Below are 17,998 nucleotides of genomic sequence, written 5' to 3'. Positions count from 1 at the left end.
ACCTGCCTCAGCACCACGAAAGGGATCTCAGCTCTTGGTTGAACCCAGCCACTATCTCAGGGTTGGTGCTGCTCCCGTTGTTGGGGTACTGGAGAAACTGGGTCCTGGCTGGTGCTGCTCCGGCTGTGCGATCCCCTAACTCCTGGCTTGCTTTTCTTTGGGGAGCTGCCCTGCCTTTGCTGCTCCATGCCACTTGTGTTATTTTAACCTCTCTCCTGTTTTGGGAGACTTTCTTCCCTGTCGCAAAGGCCCATCTATAAAGTCTGTAGCAATTTACTATCTTTAAGCTCAGTATAAAAGGTAAATTATTTAATGGGATGAACAGGACTACAGGAGGAACTGGAGACACGAGTAAGTCAGTTCACGTACAGGGAATTAGACAGGGAGTGACACATAGAGGAGACTGTTGCGAGCAGGCCCAGGCGGTTCACAGTGAGACGAAGGAACTCCACTACCAGGAAAGAGCTGATGGAGCGAAGATGGCAGGAGCCAGGCAGGCTGAGCTGCAACCGTCCATCTGTCCGAGTCCTACGCTGAGGCAGGACATCCTGGATTTGAAAGTGTTCCTGAGGTGCAGAGACTAGTGGGATTTCTTGGCGATGGCACCAAGAGGAGAAAAATCTGCCACTGATGAGATGGTCCAGAGCGAGCATGTTGGCTGGGAGCTGTGCTGTCCCGGGTCAGCCCCGTGGTCTGCTCCACAGGGCTCAGTTGCCTTGTTTCACTAGGACGTCAGACAGGTCCTCTGTGCCGTCCAGCTTCAGATTCTGGGAATATAAAAGAAAAGCTAAGTTTGACAAAGCCAGACTCTTCCCCTCTGAGTCTGAATGCATGAAAAAACCCAGAATCCCAGAATCATCTCGGTTGGAAAAGCCCTTGAAGCTCCTCCAGCCCCACCATGAACCTCACCCTGACCGTTCCCAACTCCACCAGATCCCTCAGCACTGGCTCAACCCGACTCTTCAACCCCTCCAGGGATGGGGACTCCCCCCCTGCCCTGGGCAGCCCATTCCAACACCCAACAGCCCCTTCTGCAAAGAAATCCTTCCTAAGAGCCAGTCTGACCCTGCCCTGGCGCAGCTTGAGGCCATTCCCTCTTGGCCTGGCGCTGGGTCCTTGGCTCAAGAGACTCATCCCCCCTCTCTGCACCCTCCTTTCAGGGAGTTGCAGAGGGCCAGGAGGTCTCCCCTCAGCCTCCTCTTCTCCAGACTAAACCCCCCCAGTTCCCTCAGCCGCTCCCCATCAGACCTGTGCTCCAGACCCTGCACCAGCTCCGTTGCCCTTCTCTGGACACGCTCGAGTCATTCAAGGGCCTTTTTGGAGTGAGGGGCCCAAAACTGAACCCACTCATCGAGGGGCGGCCTCACCAGTGCTGAGCACAGGGGTCAGATCCCTTCCCTGTCCCTGCTGGCCACGCTAGTGCTGATACAAGCCAGGATGCCATTGGCCTGCTTGGCCACCTGGGCACACTGCTGGCTCCTGTTCAGCCAGCTATCAACCAACACCCACATGGTGAAGGTTCAGAACAGCCCCAGGCTCTTCTGTCACCATCAGCACACACAAGACCAAGGCTGTTGCTTTGGTGTCTGAAATGCTCCCAACGCTTAACACACTGAGCAACTGCTGCCAGACCCAAGGACGAGGAAGAACAGACATCAGTTAGGCTGGAAAAGTTACGAGTGCTTAACCACGGGCTGTCATTGCCCACGCATGAACCTGGTTTATGTTCACTATAAGCAGGAAACTGAGACTGAAGTTGAGAAGTCCTGGTGGAGCAAGAAAACGGCCCCGCTCCCGGCGCTTTCTACTGCGTGTTTCACCCGCTGTTCCTATGTCTCCTGCGTGCACGCTGCACTTACCTTCTCATTTGCCAAATGCAAGAGGCAGACGAAGGCCAAGGGGACAGACAGATTGTTAGCCATCGCAGAAGGCAGCCTACAAAAAAAAAAAAAGAGAGGAGGTTTGGATGGCCAGAGCCTACTGAAACCTGAGGGATGGAACATGCGTGCGAGGACCAGGTCGCCAAAGATTAGCTCCTCCCCAGGGATCTGGTTTTCTCCACCTTTCCCCTCTGACTAGCAAAGAATTTGCCAAGCTGCATGGAACGTGGAGCTCCCCTCGGCACACCTGGACAGCAAGAGAAAAGATTTTTCCCCAGCAGAGTTCAGTTAGCAGCTTGTAATAGACACAGAAGGTCAGTGTTTGCCCAAGTTCAGCCGAATTCTGTCCCCCATCTTCAGTCCAACCTTTTTCAGGGCCTCTCTACCTGTGAAGCAGTTCCTTTGTGATGCTGCTGAGGGCCTTCTCTCCTGCTACCACTGAGGTGTTCTTCTCTTTCTCTGCATCTTCCATCTATTTAGCGAAAAGACAGACACTGCTGAGACAAACTTTGCTCCCCAGTGTCGTGTTCAGAGAAAAAACCACTGCAAGTTATGTTGTCTGTCCTTACCAACCATCCCACAGTTCTTACTAGAAAGGAATTGCTGCTAAACCTGCCCTAGACTGTCTCTGGAGGAGTTAAGCACAGTTACCTGCAGGGCAGTCTCTTATTCTTGGGCCTCTTGAGGTATCTGTCTCCCCCTGCACTCACCTCTGCCACCGTTTGATTCTTCTGTGTATCAGTCAAGAGGTCCCACATGTTTTTCTTCAACCTCTTCATGTCCATTTTCTTGGCTGTCTTTGCGTACTGAATCGCTATCTTATTGACCTGAGGAAAAGGCCAGGGTTAGGTCAGGCGAGAGCCACTGAGCAGGAGCAGCAGCACTATCCTCAATCAGCACCCCAGGAACATCCAAAACATGGTTCTCCTTGGGAACAACGGTGAACGTTATCTTATTAATAAACCTTTGATTTTTAATTCCCTCCCCTTACACAAGGGTTCGTCTGGGAATGAAGTGGCCAGTAACAAACCCAGGAGATCCTGCACCAGGGAAACTGCTGCCTCAGGACTTCCAACCACGTGTTGAGAGGCTTTGCTCCAGATCTGCCCACTGAGTTCACAGCTCAGCAACACCACAAGTCCTTACCTTCTGGGGCTCAGCAATGAGGTTCAGCCCTCCGTACGTCGTGATATCGGCGTCGCCGACGAGCCCGTTGAGCTCAGGGTGGGCGGTAAGGTTGAACTTCCCTGACTGGCCCATGAATTCAATGGGGTCGTTACCATCATCATCATCATCGCTGTCTCGAGCCTGATCAAGAAGAGATACAGCAGTGAGGCCACACCCAGAGACATCTCTGAGAAGCAGTGAGGTAACAAGAGCATCCACCTCCCTGCCCAGCTTCCCCATGGAACATGTTCTTATTCAGCCTCTCCCCACGGCGCTTAGGCTGGGCTAAGGCTAAACCCAAGGGAGATCTAGAGTGCAGAATATCAAAAGACTGTTCTACATGGAAAAATAACAGAGGGCTCTCCTGCCAGTGTGGGACCAGCTGAGACCTGTCACAAACACACTCAGGAGGCAGCGCTGGCCTGGCAGAAAGCTGAGGCTTTAAAAGAAATCTACTTCAATGGGAGCTCGAAACAGCCGGGAGCAAACCTTGCTGTGCAGAGATGACTGCAGAGGTGAGCAGGGGCATTTATTCCTACTTTAGGGCACAGATGTGTGGAAAAGGCTGGAATGGAGTTTCTGCAGCAAACTGACTGTCAACCACCAAAGGCAGAGTTTAACTGATGTCATTAAGAGGGGACAGGGGTGGGCACAGAGACTCCTGCAGCTTTGTCATAAACTGCAGCTCCAATTCTTTTTCATTAGTAATTAATTCTGGACACTGATTCCTCCTAAATTGTTCCCATCAAATACAGGCAACAGAAAAATCTTCTTGTTCCAGTTACCTGCAATGCAGGGCAGAAATTGGAGGTATCATTGGGGTTGCTGTAATCGTACTCGCCTATCTTATCTTCATGATTCAACGAGCTGTCCAGCTCAGATGTCCTGCAGAGCTACAAAGACCAGGGGTCAGAAAAAGTCTAAATAATTCCCCAAGCAATGCCTGCGCCTTGTTCCTTCATCACTTCCCCTATTCCCAGCCTGCTGGCCCTTCCTCCTCCTCACCCACCAGCCCTCCAGCAAGCCCCTGGTAAAGCACAACAGCTAAGCACAGCGGGTCAGTGCAGTGAGAGACATGCAGAATCCCAGAATCATCTGGGTTGGAAAAGCCCTGGAAGCTCCTCCAGCCCAACCATGAACCTCACCCTGACCGTTCCCAACTCCACCAGATCCCTCAGCGCTGGCTCAACCCGACTCTTCAACCCCTCCAGGGATGGGGACTCCCCCCCTGCCCTGGGCAGCCCATTCCAACGCCCAACAGCCCCTTCTGCAAAGAAATCCTTCCTAAGAGCCAGTCTGACCCTGCCCTGGCGCAGCTTGAGGCCATTCCCTCTTGGCCTGGCGCTGGGTCCTTGGCTCAAGAGACTTGTCCCCCCTCTCTGCACCCTCCTTTCAGGGAGTTGGAGAGGGCCAGGAGGTCTCCCCTCAGCCTCCTCTTCTCCAGACTAAACCCCCCCAGTTCCCTCAGCCGCTCCCCATAAGACGTGCTGGCCATCTCCAGCTCTGAGGAGCAGCCCAAAGTACTTCAAGCACTTGGTGAAGATGGTTTTGTGCATGGAATCATTGTTAACAGGCTTTACGAAAAGTCTCCTACCTTAACAGCCGGTTTGAGGAACAGCTGGAGAATGTTGTTAGGGTCATAGTTGAAGTCTGTGGGAAGCGTGGTGCTCTTCACATTCTGGCTTTCCAGAATTGATTTGGCTAGAGTTATAGATGCCTGGGGAAGGTAATAAATACCATTACCCATGAGTTATCCACTACTTGGAAGATTAATGCACAAATAAGCGCTTTGAACGCAAGTCTTCATCTGAAAGGGGGTAAGTTCTGAGATGCCTCTGAAAAGGAATTCCACAGGGGTCAGTCAGGGCACCCAGTGGGTTCTGCACAGCACCTGGGACACGCAGCTGGACCCATAGAGTCTCGCTGACAGTGTATACACCCGGTTCTCCACCCCAAGGCTGATAAAACTCTCTACTTATAACGTAACCTGGAGTTGACTTCAGACGCCAGTTCCAAGACACGTTGATATAGCAAAAGAGAGAGCAGCAAGAGGCAGAAACTCAGCATGTACCTTGGTCTTACGGAAATATGTGTCAAAGTCAATATCCTCATCAAAGTTTATTTCAAACGCTTTCTTTGCATTCCTTTTCTTGGTCTCTTTTTCAGAGTTATCATCTGCTGCAGAAAGGAAGGAAACTGTCAGTGCTTTGTGACAGAGTAAGGACAACAAGCTCACTCCCAACTTGAGCATCTGCTCCATGCAGAAATGTCACCTACAAGGACTTTTCCCTGTGTTACAGGAAAGCAATAGGTGTTGTTCTCACAGCTTCATGTTTTAAAGGGATCAGTATCTTTTTATAAAAGCAGAAAGTGTAATTTAGTCTTCAGTTTTTATGCAAAAGGTGGGAAATGACAGCAGAGGCTGCATTTGTACTAGCATCTCCTGTTGCTGGAGTGAGAGACACCCCCTCAACTTTAAGCATCATTAACAAACCCAAACACTAGAGAATGTATTAGACACCAAAGGATCTGCACGTGACCGAGAGCCTTCCTGGTGCCTGAACACGGTACTGCTTCCCACCCAGCTAGAAAAGAGCCACACAGGCTTGTCCCCTTCTTTACTGTCCTTACTTTACAACTCAGACACCCCCCGTCTCCAAAATTAAGCAGAATGTGGCAGTAGCCGTAGCGTACGCGCCGCTGTCTCTAAATACCTACGTTTGTGTCGAGGTTTGAAACGCCAGTGCTCCGGCCCAGCCCACATCGAGAGAATTCGGGGACTGAAGTAGGAGTATTCCCCAGGTTTCATGGAGAGATGAAGGCACATGGTCCCAATGTCTCCCTCTCCAAAAGGGGCCGCATCAGTTCTGGAAAAAGCAGACGTGCTCAGTGAAATCATTCCTCTGGTGCACACCAGGCCTGAGCGCGCATTTAATATCAAGACCAGCTCTGTACAGACATCGCCCACCCCCTCAGCCGGTGTGTGTACAGGACTCTTGCTCTTTAATCACTGAATGGTGCTGTCTGGAGTCTGTGAGGCTGCTGCAAAAACACAGGTGGATTTGCCAAAGGACAGGCTGGAAACTGGGGAGCAGAGTGAGCAGGCGAGCCATCACTCTGGGAAACGTGACCATACAAAAAGGTCCTCTTGGAGGGTAGAGATATTCCTCAAAACTTGAGCAGAAAGCAAGCTATAGCAAGATGGGAAACACGTACACAGTAAATCAAAGATTCCCCAGAGAGCAGCCAGAAGTTGTCATTTCCTATCATAGGTAGAGATTTTCAGTGATTACTTACATCGTGCTCTGGCTGGCTGTTTTGATGGAGTTAAGGTTTTCTGAGAATTCCCCAATCTTCTCAGCCACTGTACTCTTGGGGGAGTCACAATTGAAGTCGTCATCCGGCAGGGTGGGAACACAGTCCTCCACATCGCTGTCTATCTCCGCGTTGATATCAAACACTTGGTTGCTCTTCTTAAATTTATCCAACAGGGCTGCCACCGACTGTAGGAGAAGAAGGTGCTCAGGAAAAAAAATGCAGGACATCAGCAGCCCTGGAGCACAACATCCCCCTGCCCTGTGTGTGTCGGAGATGGCTTTGGAGGTGAGCGCAGAGCACAGCTCGAGCAGCCCAGCTGGGGCAGAGCTAACAAACGTACCTCCTCGTGGGACTCGGCATCCCACTTTGTAAACTGGAAATCAGCCAGCGAAGAGCAGATGAGGCGTTTTTCAATGCACTGTGCTAGCAGGGCTAGAGACAAGGAGAGCAAGGGGGAGAGATTAAATTTCGGAGGAAGCAACCAGTACCTAAACCAAGGGCCAGGCATTAAAATATTCCTAAAGCCACATATGTAGGCAGCCCTTCTTGCACGTAGGGTGGTGCAGGGCTCGCTACAAAAGCAGTCAGGCTCATTTCTCAGCAGAAAGGGAGAGATCAGTTGCTACCCTAACTCGAGCGTGGGCACAATGCTGAGAATCTTATCAGAGCAGCAAGGTTTCGTAGCATGTACAGGCTCAGAACAGTCTAAGAAGATCAGTCCTTAACCTGGAGCACACTAATCTCAACCGCTGCACAGCCCAGACCACGTTTAAGTGCTGTGCGACAGACCTGCCAGCGGTTAAGCTACGCTTAGTGATCTAAAACCTACAAAAGGTCCTGTTTCTCCAGCAACCAGCCTCAACTCCATCAAGATCAGAGCAGTGGTGCCACAGGGTAGTCAAGCAGCGAACAAAAGCACAAGTCAAGCTGGCTGAGACTAAAATGAGCACGTCTGGTAGATGATAAGGATCAAAAGGTCTGGATGGGCCCCTTTGCTTAGCGGTTATGGGCACTTACACTTTAAATCTATCACTTTCACAGGATCAGAGTTTGGCAGCACGACTGTCTCTGAGGAAGGGAGAGGCACGATCTTCGAGTCAAAGAGGAGCTCGCTCTGGCAGCTTTGGGTACGCAGCCCGGTGAGGAAAATGCCAGCTGTGCTGCATTCATCAAAAGATGCGGCTGTTTTCTGGAACATGGGATCAATCTACAGGTACGGAACGAAGCAGAGAATCAAGGAATGGAGTGGATGGAGGGGGTGAAGCAGGTCTCTGCAGCAGACTTCCAAGTACAGATCCGAAGGGAGAACGACCCACGTATCTTTTTCAGCGAGGAGAGAGCTCTCACAGCTGCCTCACACAGGAGGGATATACGTGACTGGAAACAGCAGAATTCACAGACGGGCGTGTGAATGTTAGAGCCCAAGAGAGGAATGCACAATAAGGAAGACAATAAAAATGAGAAAGATGAGGCGACATCTCCTTTCCTCCACCAGAACGCAGCTGGTGCGGCAGCCCCCCTCCACCCACCTCACATCTGCGATTAGTCTCCGACAAATTGATGTTATTCAAGTTCTGCTCGATGGTTTTGAATGAGTGCTTCTTCTTTGTCTGAACTCTCTTGACAGCCTCAGGAGCAGGACTGTCTTCTAAAAGAAAAAGAACAAATTACACTTAGACAACTTGCTAAAATACCCTAAGAGGGATAGCACAACTTCTACTTCAGTTTGTACAATAAACACAGAAAAACCCAGTGGACACGAAGTCACACAATTAGGTAACTATTAGCATGAACCACCAATGTTTTATTGGCTGGATGCTGTGTTTCTTTTTAATCGACTCTATTTTATCTTAACAGCACATTTCTGTTTCAAAGCAAAGGACAGCAAAGAGCGGAGAACTTCATTCTTAACGTTTCAGATCAGGCCACCTTTGGTTTGCGTTCAGATCTGAGAGGTCGAATCACTGAATACAGGATTGAGCAACAGATTCAGGTTCTCACCTCAACCCTCCCTCCTCAAGCGCCCAGGCAAACTAATTAGTGATTTCCCAGCCCTTGAAAAATGAAGTCAGTTGTACTGTCCCAGATGTACAAAGCGCTTCGACACTCACGGGTGCTCTGTAAGCCCACCGACATTTCTCTTAAGCACACCGAATGGGAACAGCTTAACAGAAAATGAGTGAGTGACACACCTTCTGAGCTGTCTGTGTTTTTTGCAGGTGCCGAGTCCGTGCCCAAACCTCCAAGAACTTTGTACGTATCCGTATGGACCGCATCCACGCGCACGGAGTAAATCTTCGCGCTGGCATCAAGCGTGCCAGCTGCTACCTGACAGGAGGAACAAAGGATGCAACTTTTAGTTAGAAAGGAAAAAGTCTCATCTAGAAGATGCAACCGCAGAAGACAAACCGCAGACCTGAATTTCTGAATCCTCTGTATTACAAGCAAAATCGTGAACAACCGGAAAAGGATTTATTCTGAAACCCACTGGAGAACTAGGTGCACAGCAAGGGTCGAGATGTGTCTTCCCTGGCAGAGCCTACAGTTTGCTTTATAGGGTCTTTTGGAAGGGATCACACAGAATGCTTTAAAAATTGCCAAGATTAAGCAATGGGGAGAAGCAGAAAGGTATCTGCCAAGAGACTTCTCTCCTCTACCTCTCCTTCGTGCCCTCTTCTGGGTTATCCTCTTGGTATTATTCTGGTTTCCCAAATTACAAAGTCAAAAGAGGTGAAGCACAGGAGGTGCCAAGTGCCCTTTTCAATCACAGACCCCCCCCCCAGAAGGCGAAGAATCACCCACTGAAAACCTGTGCACTCTTTTCTGCCCCTTCCTCAGTTCCATCAACCAAAAGACAGCTAGCTCAGGGGTTCCTCGAGGCCACACTCAAAAGCCCAGCCATTTGTTCATTCATCCAAGAATTCAGTTTCCCCTCCTAGCATCAGGCAACTATTACAGCGAGCAAGTCTTTGCCCTGGCAAGTTCTTATTCTTAGACCAGTATTAGACCAGGAGTTAGTCACACTAACTTCCTTTCATTTTCAGCCTTGTTTTGTTACTGGTTGTAACACCTGGTATTTACCTCAGAAGCCTCACAAGTCTTACTACTTTTAAACAAGCTCTCCTTTTGAAAGACCATAACTGAAAGAATTCAGCCTTTAATTTCTGTGGCACAAAAGGATTCAACACTAATCTTCTGCAAAAAGTGACTGTGCTGCCTCTACCAGATATTTTCAGTGGAAGTAACCAGCTCAGCTACCTTCAGCAATATTTTAGGTTTGTTATTGACGAAACCTTAGGGTAAATGCCAGCTGGAGACAAAGCACTGCCGTGACCAGGCTGCGATTCCTCTCACCTTGAAGTTGGTCACTTCAGAGTCCTTCTGTTTCAGGATGTCAGTTATATAGTCTATCAGGTGTAAGCCAAAGGCATTCCTCGTGGTGATTTTCTGAAACAAAGCACAGCTCAGAACTGATCCCCTGGCAAATGATACCTGTGAAAAGTGTCTGAACCCTCATCTCACAGGGGAGTTTACAGCACGAGTGAGGGGATGCCCATGTGCTGCTTTGTTACTGCTGGGAAGGCAGCCACAGCATCCCAGACCTGGCCGTGGCTTGGCTCAGGGATGTGGCTCAGAGGGCTGGGAAGAAGAACAACTGTGTAGCCAAGGCTCAAGGAGTTTAAAACCCCTCCCGGCCTTGCAACCGCGGCCAGACAGCGGCAGTGCGAGAGGGGCCGGGCCCAGGAGCCCTCCCCGAGGCGGCCGACTCACATTCTCGGTGGAGAGCTTGATGCAGGTGCTGTAGTGGTCCGAGATCTGGGAGTTGGTCCACTGGGAGAGGGTCGGCAGCCATAACTGCGCCTGCCTGAGAGAGACACGGTGCTTCGCGGACCCTCCTCCTCCTCGCATACACCCCCCGCCCCCCCCCCCCCCCGCGCCTACCTGGAGGCGGGTGAGCCGAGGCCCAGCGACGAGTCGGTGCTGCTGAGCTGGAGGTCGGCGACCCGCGAGCGCCGGCGCTGCCGCCTCTCCTGTTCATCGTCGTTACCGGGGCACTCGGCCAGCACGGGGGTGCCAGAGCTGCCAAGGGGGCGCGGGGCGGGGGAGGCGGCCGGGGCGCCCTGAGGTGTCCGGACACTCATCCTCGGAGCGGGGCCGGGCCGGGCCTCGCCGCCTCAGCCGCGCCGCTCCCTCCGCCCCGCCCACTCCCTCACCTCCGAACCAATCAGCGAGCGGCTCAGGCGGCTCGGTGACCAATCGAAAAGCTCGACGCTTCGCCCCGCCCCCCGGCGGGTTTGAATCGCCGCGCGCGCCGGCAGCGCGCACGCGCAGGGCGCAACGGCCGCGGCGGGGCGGGGCCAGGCCCGGCCCCTCCCCTCCCCTCCCTCAGTGTGCCGGCGCGCGGCGGAGGGGGAGGTCGCGATTCTCAGGGCTTCTGTCAGGGCCTGGTCGCTTGTGGGCTACCTGCTTTCCCGCCTTGCTGGCCCACGGTTGCGCCCTGAGGGGTGCCGGCTGCCGTGCCAGGGCCCCTCTCGGCCGGTCGGCCGCGGGAAAAGTCCGCCTCGGAGGAGGAAGAGCCGCCAGAGCCAACCTGCTTAGGTACTGACCGCCCCCCCCTCAGCCGCCGTCTGCCTTTCAGGGGTCCCCATGATCGTTGGCGCCTCCATGTTCCCCCCTCACCACCACTCCGTTCGCTTCTCGTTGTTCCCAGCAGCCCCTGTCTGTGTGGAAGTGCCCTCAGGGCCATCTGCCTCATCCTTCAGTTCGCTCTGCAGACCCCCCAGAGCACTCCAGGTGCCTTCTGGTGGTCCCCGAACTGCTCTGTGCACTGTTCAGTGTTCCCCAGTCCCCTCTGTGTTTGTTTCTGTGCACCCCGTGGCCCCCCGGGTGGATTTTAGTGTGTCCTGTAAGCTCTCAGTGGGCCCCAAAGCCCTCGCTTCTCCAGCACTCTGTGGGTTTTGGGGTACATTGGCTGGGGGTCTCTGGGCTTTACAGTCTCAGGCAGGGCAGCACCCAGCAGCTCAGATATCAGACCTGTGTGGTGGGGTTTAGCAAATGGCTCGGGGCATCCCCTTGGCATCAGCTCTGGAGCCCTCCGTCCTGCCCAGCACAGCATCCTCTGCCCGGCCTGGCCCAGGAAGGGTGATGCTCAGTGAGAGCAGGAGCAGGTCACAGCTCCCGCTTTTGCTGCAGTGCTGGAGGTAGAGAAACTGGTAAATGAGGAGCTAATAGTGCTTCCTAAAGCCCATCCCTTCTGCTCTTGGTCTGACCCAAGGCAGCCTGCGTTTGTGTGCAGGACGCTGTGAGGACAGCAAGGCTCCCCCATATCTCCTCAGCTTTTCACCTGTTTCCGCAGCTCTCAGTGCATGAGGCCAGGTTATCTGTATTGGTTCAGTTTCCCTGTGCTTACTAGCAGGGAAAGTTTGGTGGGAAAAGCTGTTGGTCCTCAAATTTCCTTTTCCCAGCAGAGCTGTGGCCTGGGGCGCCTGATTCCAGTGCAGTGCCCGGGCTGCGGGCAGAGGAGACGCACTCCTTGCTTTAAGACAGAGCAGTCTGGACTGAGGGCAGAACTGGGAGCCTGAGGCAAGACTGCATGATGGAGGAAATAAAGCTTTGTGGTTTTTTTGTGTAGCGTGTCCTGTGCTGCAGAAGCATTAGCAGAAAGTTAGATGGCCCAGACCTGTGCCTGTCTCATCATCGTGACCCCATAGCTGATGGGAAGAGCATCTTTTCTCCAGTGCCACCACCCAGAGGAGAAGCTTTTCCAGCCCTGCCAGGCCAGTATTCCCAGCGTCATCCCTCCGCGCAGGGCGAAGCAGCAGCTGCCCCAATCTGTCTTGGTGGATTTATGTACCGGGGGCTGTGACGTTGCAGTTTGCTGTCTGAGGTTTTTCCCAACTGCAAATTGTTCTTCCAGTCTGAACCACTGGATGGGGCAGGAGGAATAGATGTGGTTTGAACTCGACTGCATTCCTCAGGAGCAGCAATCGGGAAGGATGCTGTGCTCCCTGCTGAGCCAACCCTGGCAGCAGTCCCCCCCACTGCACGACAGGGAATCGCTGTGCCACCAGCTAGTTTCTGTGCTGACTCCAGCCACCCTAAAAATAGCAAAAGACTAAACCTGTGGAGACTGGTGTCTACTCGTAAGCCTGGAGGTCCAGGACACTTCTAAAAGCCACAAGGGACAAAGTGACTTGTGGAGGGGGCAAAAACCCTGCAGGGATTTTTTTTGTCCCCAAATAAGAGGGTCTGAGCAAAGGTGTCTGGCCCTTTCCCTCAGCTGCTCCAGTTAGGCCAGACTAAAACGGAGAGGCTGTAAAACCTAGGTTACGCTTTGTGATGTGTCTTCCTATAAGCAAAAGCCTCATAACAAAGCTTTTAATGGCTGTTGTAAACAAATCAATATCTCCAGCTATACATCCAAAATGAAAGAGGCTGGAGGAACTATGAAGGTTTTTAATATCCAAATAAATTACTCCTGCCGCGGCAATAGCAACGTGTGGAGCATTTGCTTATTCCCAGCCATTAGTGATGCTGGTGAGGACAGAAATATTCATGCTCTGTATTTAACTGGAAATTAAGAGAATGTATCATTTGGTGACAGGAACTTTTACAAATGGCTGCTCGCCCTTCAATTAGCTCCCCAACTAATAAATCACTGGCAGGACTTTGGGAAACTTGATTTACAGCTCAGACCTGCTGGAAGGTGCTTGCTGGGGGCTGTGTTCCCGAAAATCCCCAAGTAGATGAAGGTGTGCTGGGATTTTCCTGCGCTTGGAGGGAATGCTGGGGGCTCGTTTAAGGTTTGCTTTGGTAGTTGGGAAGAATGACTTAGGAGGGAAAGCCGGCTGTCCACCCACCAGGCAGCAACGCAGACTGCTCCGGACCCACAACACGGGTAGCGTAGCAACGGGGATCTGCCCCGGCTGCAAGGCTAAGAATAGAGACAGGGAGTGAGGAACTTGCAGCCTTCTGGGGTTACGGGGACCTCTGCCCCCCGCGAGCATCAGACCTGGGCTCGCCTCATGGGGGGCAGCTGGAGGTTTGGCTTCCATGTGGGTCTGGGACACTTCAGCCTGCACCCGCATCCCCAAGCGTCCGGGACCCTGCTGCGGTGGCTGAGACTGTTGGTGCTGCACAAGCGGGGCCTCCTCTTGTGGAAGTGGTGCACCCCTCTATAAATGACCTGTAAATTAAAGATTATCTGGTAATTTCTGTGTGCTGGAGCAGACACTACAGGAGCATTTATTAACCCACTGGTCCTATTCTTATGCAAACAACTGTAGCTCCTCTCAGTAATAAAAGGCGTTTTAATACCTGCTCAGCTGCTGACTAGGAAGGGGCTTGGTTTTGGTTTTCAGTGCAGCTCCTTTTTGCAGACAGACACCCTAGGGTCAGCCTCTCTGTCTGATTTTCCCTTCCAGAGCACGCTGTCTGCTTTCAGCCTTGCTTGTTATTGCTGCAGAGCTACTTCTGGTTGTGCTGGTACCTCGGGGCACAAAGAAGAGGTTGAAGCCTCGGAAGAGGTAAATGGTTTGATTTCTCTAAGGTCTTATTAGGAAGGCCCGTTCCCGAGCAGCTTCCTGCGCCCTGGCTCTGCGCTATGTCTGCAAAGGCTGTAACACAGCTAGCACAGCTTGGATTTTTTTTTTTTTTTTCCCTTTAGAGAGTGTGGCTCTGCGTGGGGAGGCTCCGGAGGAGGCCAGCGGGCAAAGGACCATCCCACAGGGTCTCAGAGCTCAGGGTGGCCCCACTGACTTCTCCCTTTGCAGGCGCCTGGCTCGTCTGCAATGAGCAGTGATGATCTGACCCTTCTGGGCTCTCATTTCTTGTGTTTTATCGCCAGGTAAAGCACTTGTACTATAAAATCCAGGATTTCACAGACCCGGAAATGGCTGCAGACTCAAATATAAAATGAAGTCCTCAAGTGCAGCGATTCATAAATCATTGGTAGCACGGGCACAGTGTGGGCTCGCTCTTCCAGCTGAGAAAAAGTCCTCAAGGTCCCGACGGAGCAATCAAGATAAGATTGCAGGGTCGAAAGTAGATGAGGGATGTGATGAGCTGTAAATCCTCTCGAGCTGTTGGGGCCGGCAGCAGCGAGATGAGGCTGTGCCTCTCCCCAGCTTTGGTCTGGCTGTGCCCACGCAACGTCTCGCGTTGGTTTTGGCAAATTTCCCTTACAAGCGAAGGGAAGAAAAATGGACAGGCTGGGCCGGATGCAACTGCCAGCCTCCAGCCCCCCGAGAATTACACCAGCAATCATTTCTGACTGCAGGAACCTGCTGCGGAGATGCTAAATGGACTGGCTGGGTCGGTGGCTTGTTAATTCGGTTGAATTTATTTTGTAATTTAGGACTCTTAGTAGTTTGAAATGATCATTTCAGAGAAGGTTGGTGCTTGTGAATGAGGAGCTTACAGCAGAGCCGAGCTCCCGCAGCTCTGCATGGCAGAGAGGAGGGTGGGTCTGGTGTACACGCGCGACCTGAATCCACGAGGGCAAACTCAGGAATTCCCCCCACCCCGGGGGAAATCGGTGGGACCCCGAGTCCTTGCACAGGCTGCCGAGCAGGCCGGTGTTTTCAGAGGTGCCGACACCTTTGTGGGTGCCCTGCGTGGGGAGAAAAGGACAGTTTGCAGAGCAGGACAACTTGCTTCACCACGCTTCTCTGCTTGCCCAGCGCCTGGGTGAAGTCCTCGGGGAGGATTTTGCTGACAGATCTTGAGAGAGCATCTCAGACCAGAGCTGCTCTGGAGGATGTTGTCTCCGTTCCCTGCTGTGCTCCATCCCTTGGACATGCCGAGTGGCTCAGAAGTCCCTGAAGATGTGCCCAGTGTGCCTCTGCCACCAGTTTTGTGGCTGTTTTTGTTTTTTTTTATTTTGTACTGCTGATCAAATCCCAGTGTGGGTAGTGTCTGCCACAGCTGTTGTAAGGAACTGAAGGAAGAAATACCTCAAACATTCATCGACACAGAAAACCTCAAGGACAAGCTGTGGCCTTTGGATTCGTCTAACAAATGTCACCCAAAGTGTTTCCCCTCAAGCACAAGTACTGGCTCTATTGTTTAAGCCCAACACTTTGTGGCTCTGTTGTGCAAGCCAGACACCATGCTTGCCTTGCTAATGACTTCCCACCTTCACCGTTGAGGTGGTAACAAGAACTGATAAGAGGTGATCATTTCTGGGATGACTGATAAGATCTCTGGGAACAGAGGGAAAAACAGCTGGGCAAGGACCACCACTCAACTGGAACCCACGCTCCACCTTTTTCCTCATCTCCCATGGAAATGAGTTTGTGGAATCCCTGCCCCTCCTCCTCTAGTATGCTAATCAGCTGATAAAATGAACTTAAAAGGGGACAGAAACTTTGATGTGTGTGCACCCACCACCCAAGATTAACGGACCTGAGACAACACTGGATCCAGGGGTGGTGATCTGGATTTCTTCAACTCTCTTTCTCTCTTTTTCTTCCCTTTCTTTTCTTACAGATTTATAAGAGACCACATTACTTATTATCCTTTTCCAAGTTTGAATTGTTCTCTACTGCAAGTAAAACATTTTAACCGGTCGTTTGGTGTTGTTTCACCATAATTTAACCCGAGGGGATCACAGAACCATTGCGATTCTCTGGGCTTCCAGTCTGGGTCGTGACAGCTCTCCGGGTGTCAAACGCTGCGGGAGCGGGTTTGGGGGGAGAGGTGGTAACGCTGACAACTTCAGTGCTGCGAGACAAAAATCTTAAACCCATCTAATAGGGGCTCTGCTAATGGAGGATCCCATCTTTCAGGACAGGCTTTGGGGGGTGGTTTGAAATCACACACCTTTTTTGTCTTTTTCTGTGAAGGCTACGAGATACCAGAAGAGTCGAGATACCAGAAGAGTCGCCCAAGGAGGCCGGCTCCTCTTTGGGTTATGGATTCCTAAATTCCTCAATTTAAATGCAAATTTGCAGCCGTTTGATTATGCCATGCATCAGAGTAGCTTTTGGATGGTGAACAGCTTGTAATAATCAGCTACGCATCCCTCAATACAGATATTATCTGCTGTTGTGATATGGCTGCGTGCCTCTGCAGAAAGCAGAGTGGTTCAGAACAACCCTCCTTTTCCCTCTGTCTCCTTTCGCCTCCGTTGAAAATTGGTCTCGTTACCTCCCTGAAACCTTTTTAATCAACCTGGACAGCACAATCTGCTTTGCAATAACAGGAATAATGTTTTTGGAGGTGCTCTGCATGGTAATGCTCTTCTCAGCCTGAAATGCTGCTACTCAGAATGACTGCGGCTTCAGGAAGGGCTTGTATTTCTTCTTGGCACCTTGGTCTTCTGCAACCAGCATATTTTTTGTTGGGAGGCTTATAATTGCCTGATTTACAACTTCCTTAGAGGAAAAGGGAAGGGGGGAAGCAGGATCAGAGTGAGAGTGGGTGTGTTAGTTGTGGCATGGCCCACAGGAAGCTCGTCCTGGTTGGGATTGCTGTTCTGGGATGTCTTCTAGGACACAGCCCTGATCTTGTCACACCAGAATTTCCTAGACCGTTCTGCAGCACACTTCCCTGTGCATCAGATTGCTCAAATTAATAATACTTGACTTTTAATCAAGCCTGTTACAGTTGTCACCACACTTGAGCATCCTGTTTAAGCAATCGGCACTCACCCACTCCCTTTCCTGAGGAGCGTCTCAGGTATTTGCATCTTGCTGATGCCAAGGAAAATCCTTTTGACATGGTTACTTGGCACCAAGAATATGAAAACTGCAGTTAATCCCCATTTCACGCTTGCAACCGGATGGGGTTGACTTTTGAATTGCCACTGCAGGTTCTCAAATCTTTCATTAGCTACTGCTTGATTCGTTTAGTTCAGTAATAAAAAGTAATTACTTGTCTAAACAACCAGGCCACGGTGAAGCGGTGTCTGTAATTCTCCACCAAGTAGCCCTGTTTGTGGTGGGGAAACCAAAATTTGCTGCAATCCGCCCAGAAATTGAAGTGGGGAGCTTGTGAAGTTGAATGAAGAATCTATTTTCTTCCGTAGGTTTTAAACTCAAGTTGTTTCTTTTAAGCTCTAACTTTGTCATGACGATCTAACAGACCATTTGGTGCTATGGAAACCCCAGTTTACACACTGGTGCATAGCTGCAAGCAATTAACTATCTTTAATTTTCATTTTCTGGGGATATTTTTGACTTGTGTATTAAGCAAACATTTATGCAAAACACTGTGGAATCCATAAATGTTAATTAAGTTGAACTTGTGTCTCTGCCACAGCGGATAATCAGATTGATGGGTTCACTGAAGTCTGCAAAACTTGCCACGACGGCTGAGAGCGGCTATAAAAAGACACGACGACGCAGGTGACAACGAGGCCTTTGCTCTTTAGGTGTCACCTTGAGCGTGCTCCTGCTTTCACCCGGTGTGGCGTGGCTTGACCCGCTGCAGATCCCCCTTTCGCCCTGCGAGTGACACCGGTGGCTTTTGCAGGCACAGAGCCAACGCTGCAAACGTGTCTGGTGGGGAAGGAGGATGCTGATGGAGAAGAGCTCTGCAGTCGTTCACCGGGCTGTAAACGCAGAGAATAACCTTTCTCCATCCCTCCCCTCCTTTGTAAAACAACCACCTTAAAACAACCTCCCCAAAGC

General features: G+C 51.4%; 2 protein-coding genes across 2 annotated transcripts in view; one reads left to right on the top strand and one right to left on the bottom strand.

Moving 5' to 3' along the window:
* Positions 1-302: 302 nt before the first annotated feature.
* On the bottom strand, positions 303-10,507 carry NCAPH (non-SMC condensin I complex subunit H). Its single transcript, XM_074808322.1, has 17 exons — positions 10,308-10,507; positions 10,137-10,230; positions 9,720-9,812; positions 8,558-8,693; positions 7,895-8,013; positions 7,383-7,572; positions 6,706-6,797; positions 6,345-6,550; positions 5,766-5,914; positions 5,119-5,225; positions 4,642-4,764; positions 3,833-3,940; positions 3,027-3,188; positions 2,591-2,707; positions 2,267-2,352; positions 1,860-1,935; positions 303-767 (listed from the first exon to the last, which is right to left on the bottom strand). The coding sequence occupies exons 1-17, from the start codon at positions 10,505-10,507 to the stop codon at positions 708-710; spliced, it is 2,118 nt and encodes a 705-aa protein (XP_074664423.1). The 3' UTR covers positions 303-707.
* Positions 1,368-17,998, top strand: part of MOB1A (MOB kinase activator 1A) — a 160,192-nt gene continuing 143,561 nt past the window's right edge. Inside the window, exon 1 of the mRNA XM_074808327.1 lies at positions 1,368-1,384. The gene's annotated coding sequence lies outside the window, so the exon portion shown is untranslated. The remainder of the gene's footprint in view (positions 1,385-17,998) is intronic.

The sequence above is a fragment of the Strix aluco genome, chromosome 28 (genome assembly GCF_031877795.1).
Source record: "Strix aluco isolate bStrAlu1 chromosome 28, bStrAlu1.hap1, whole genome shotgun sequence".
Taxonomy (NCBI): Eukaryota; Metazoa; Chordata; class Aves; order Strigiformes; family Strigidae; genus Strix; species Strix aluco.
This window is presented reverse-complemented; position numbering and strand designations above follow the sequence as displayed.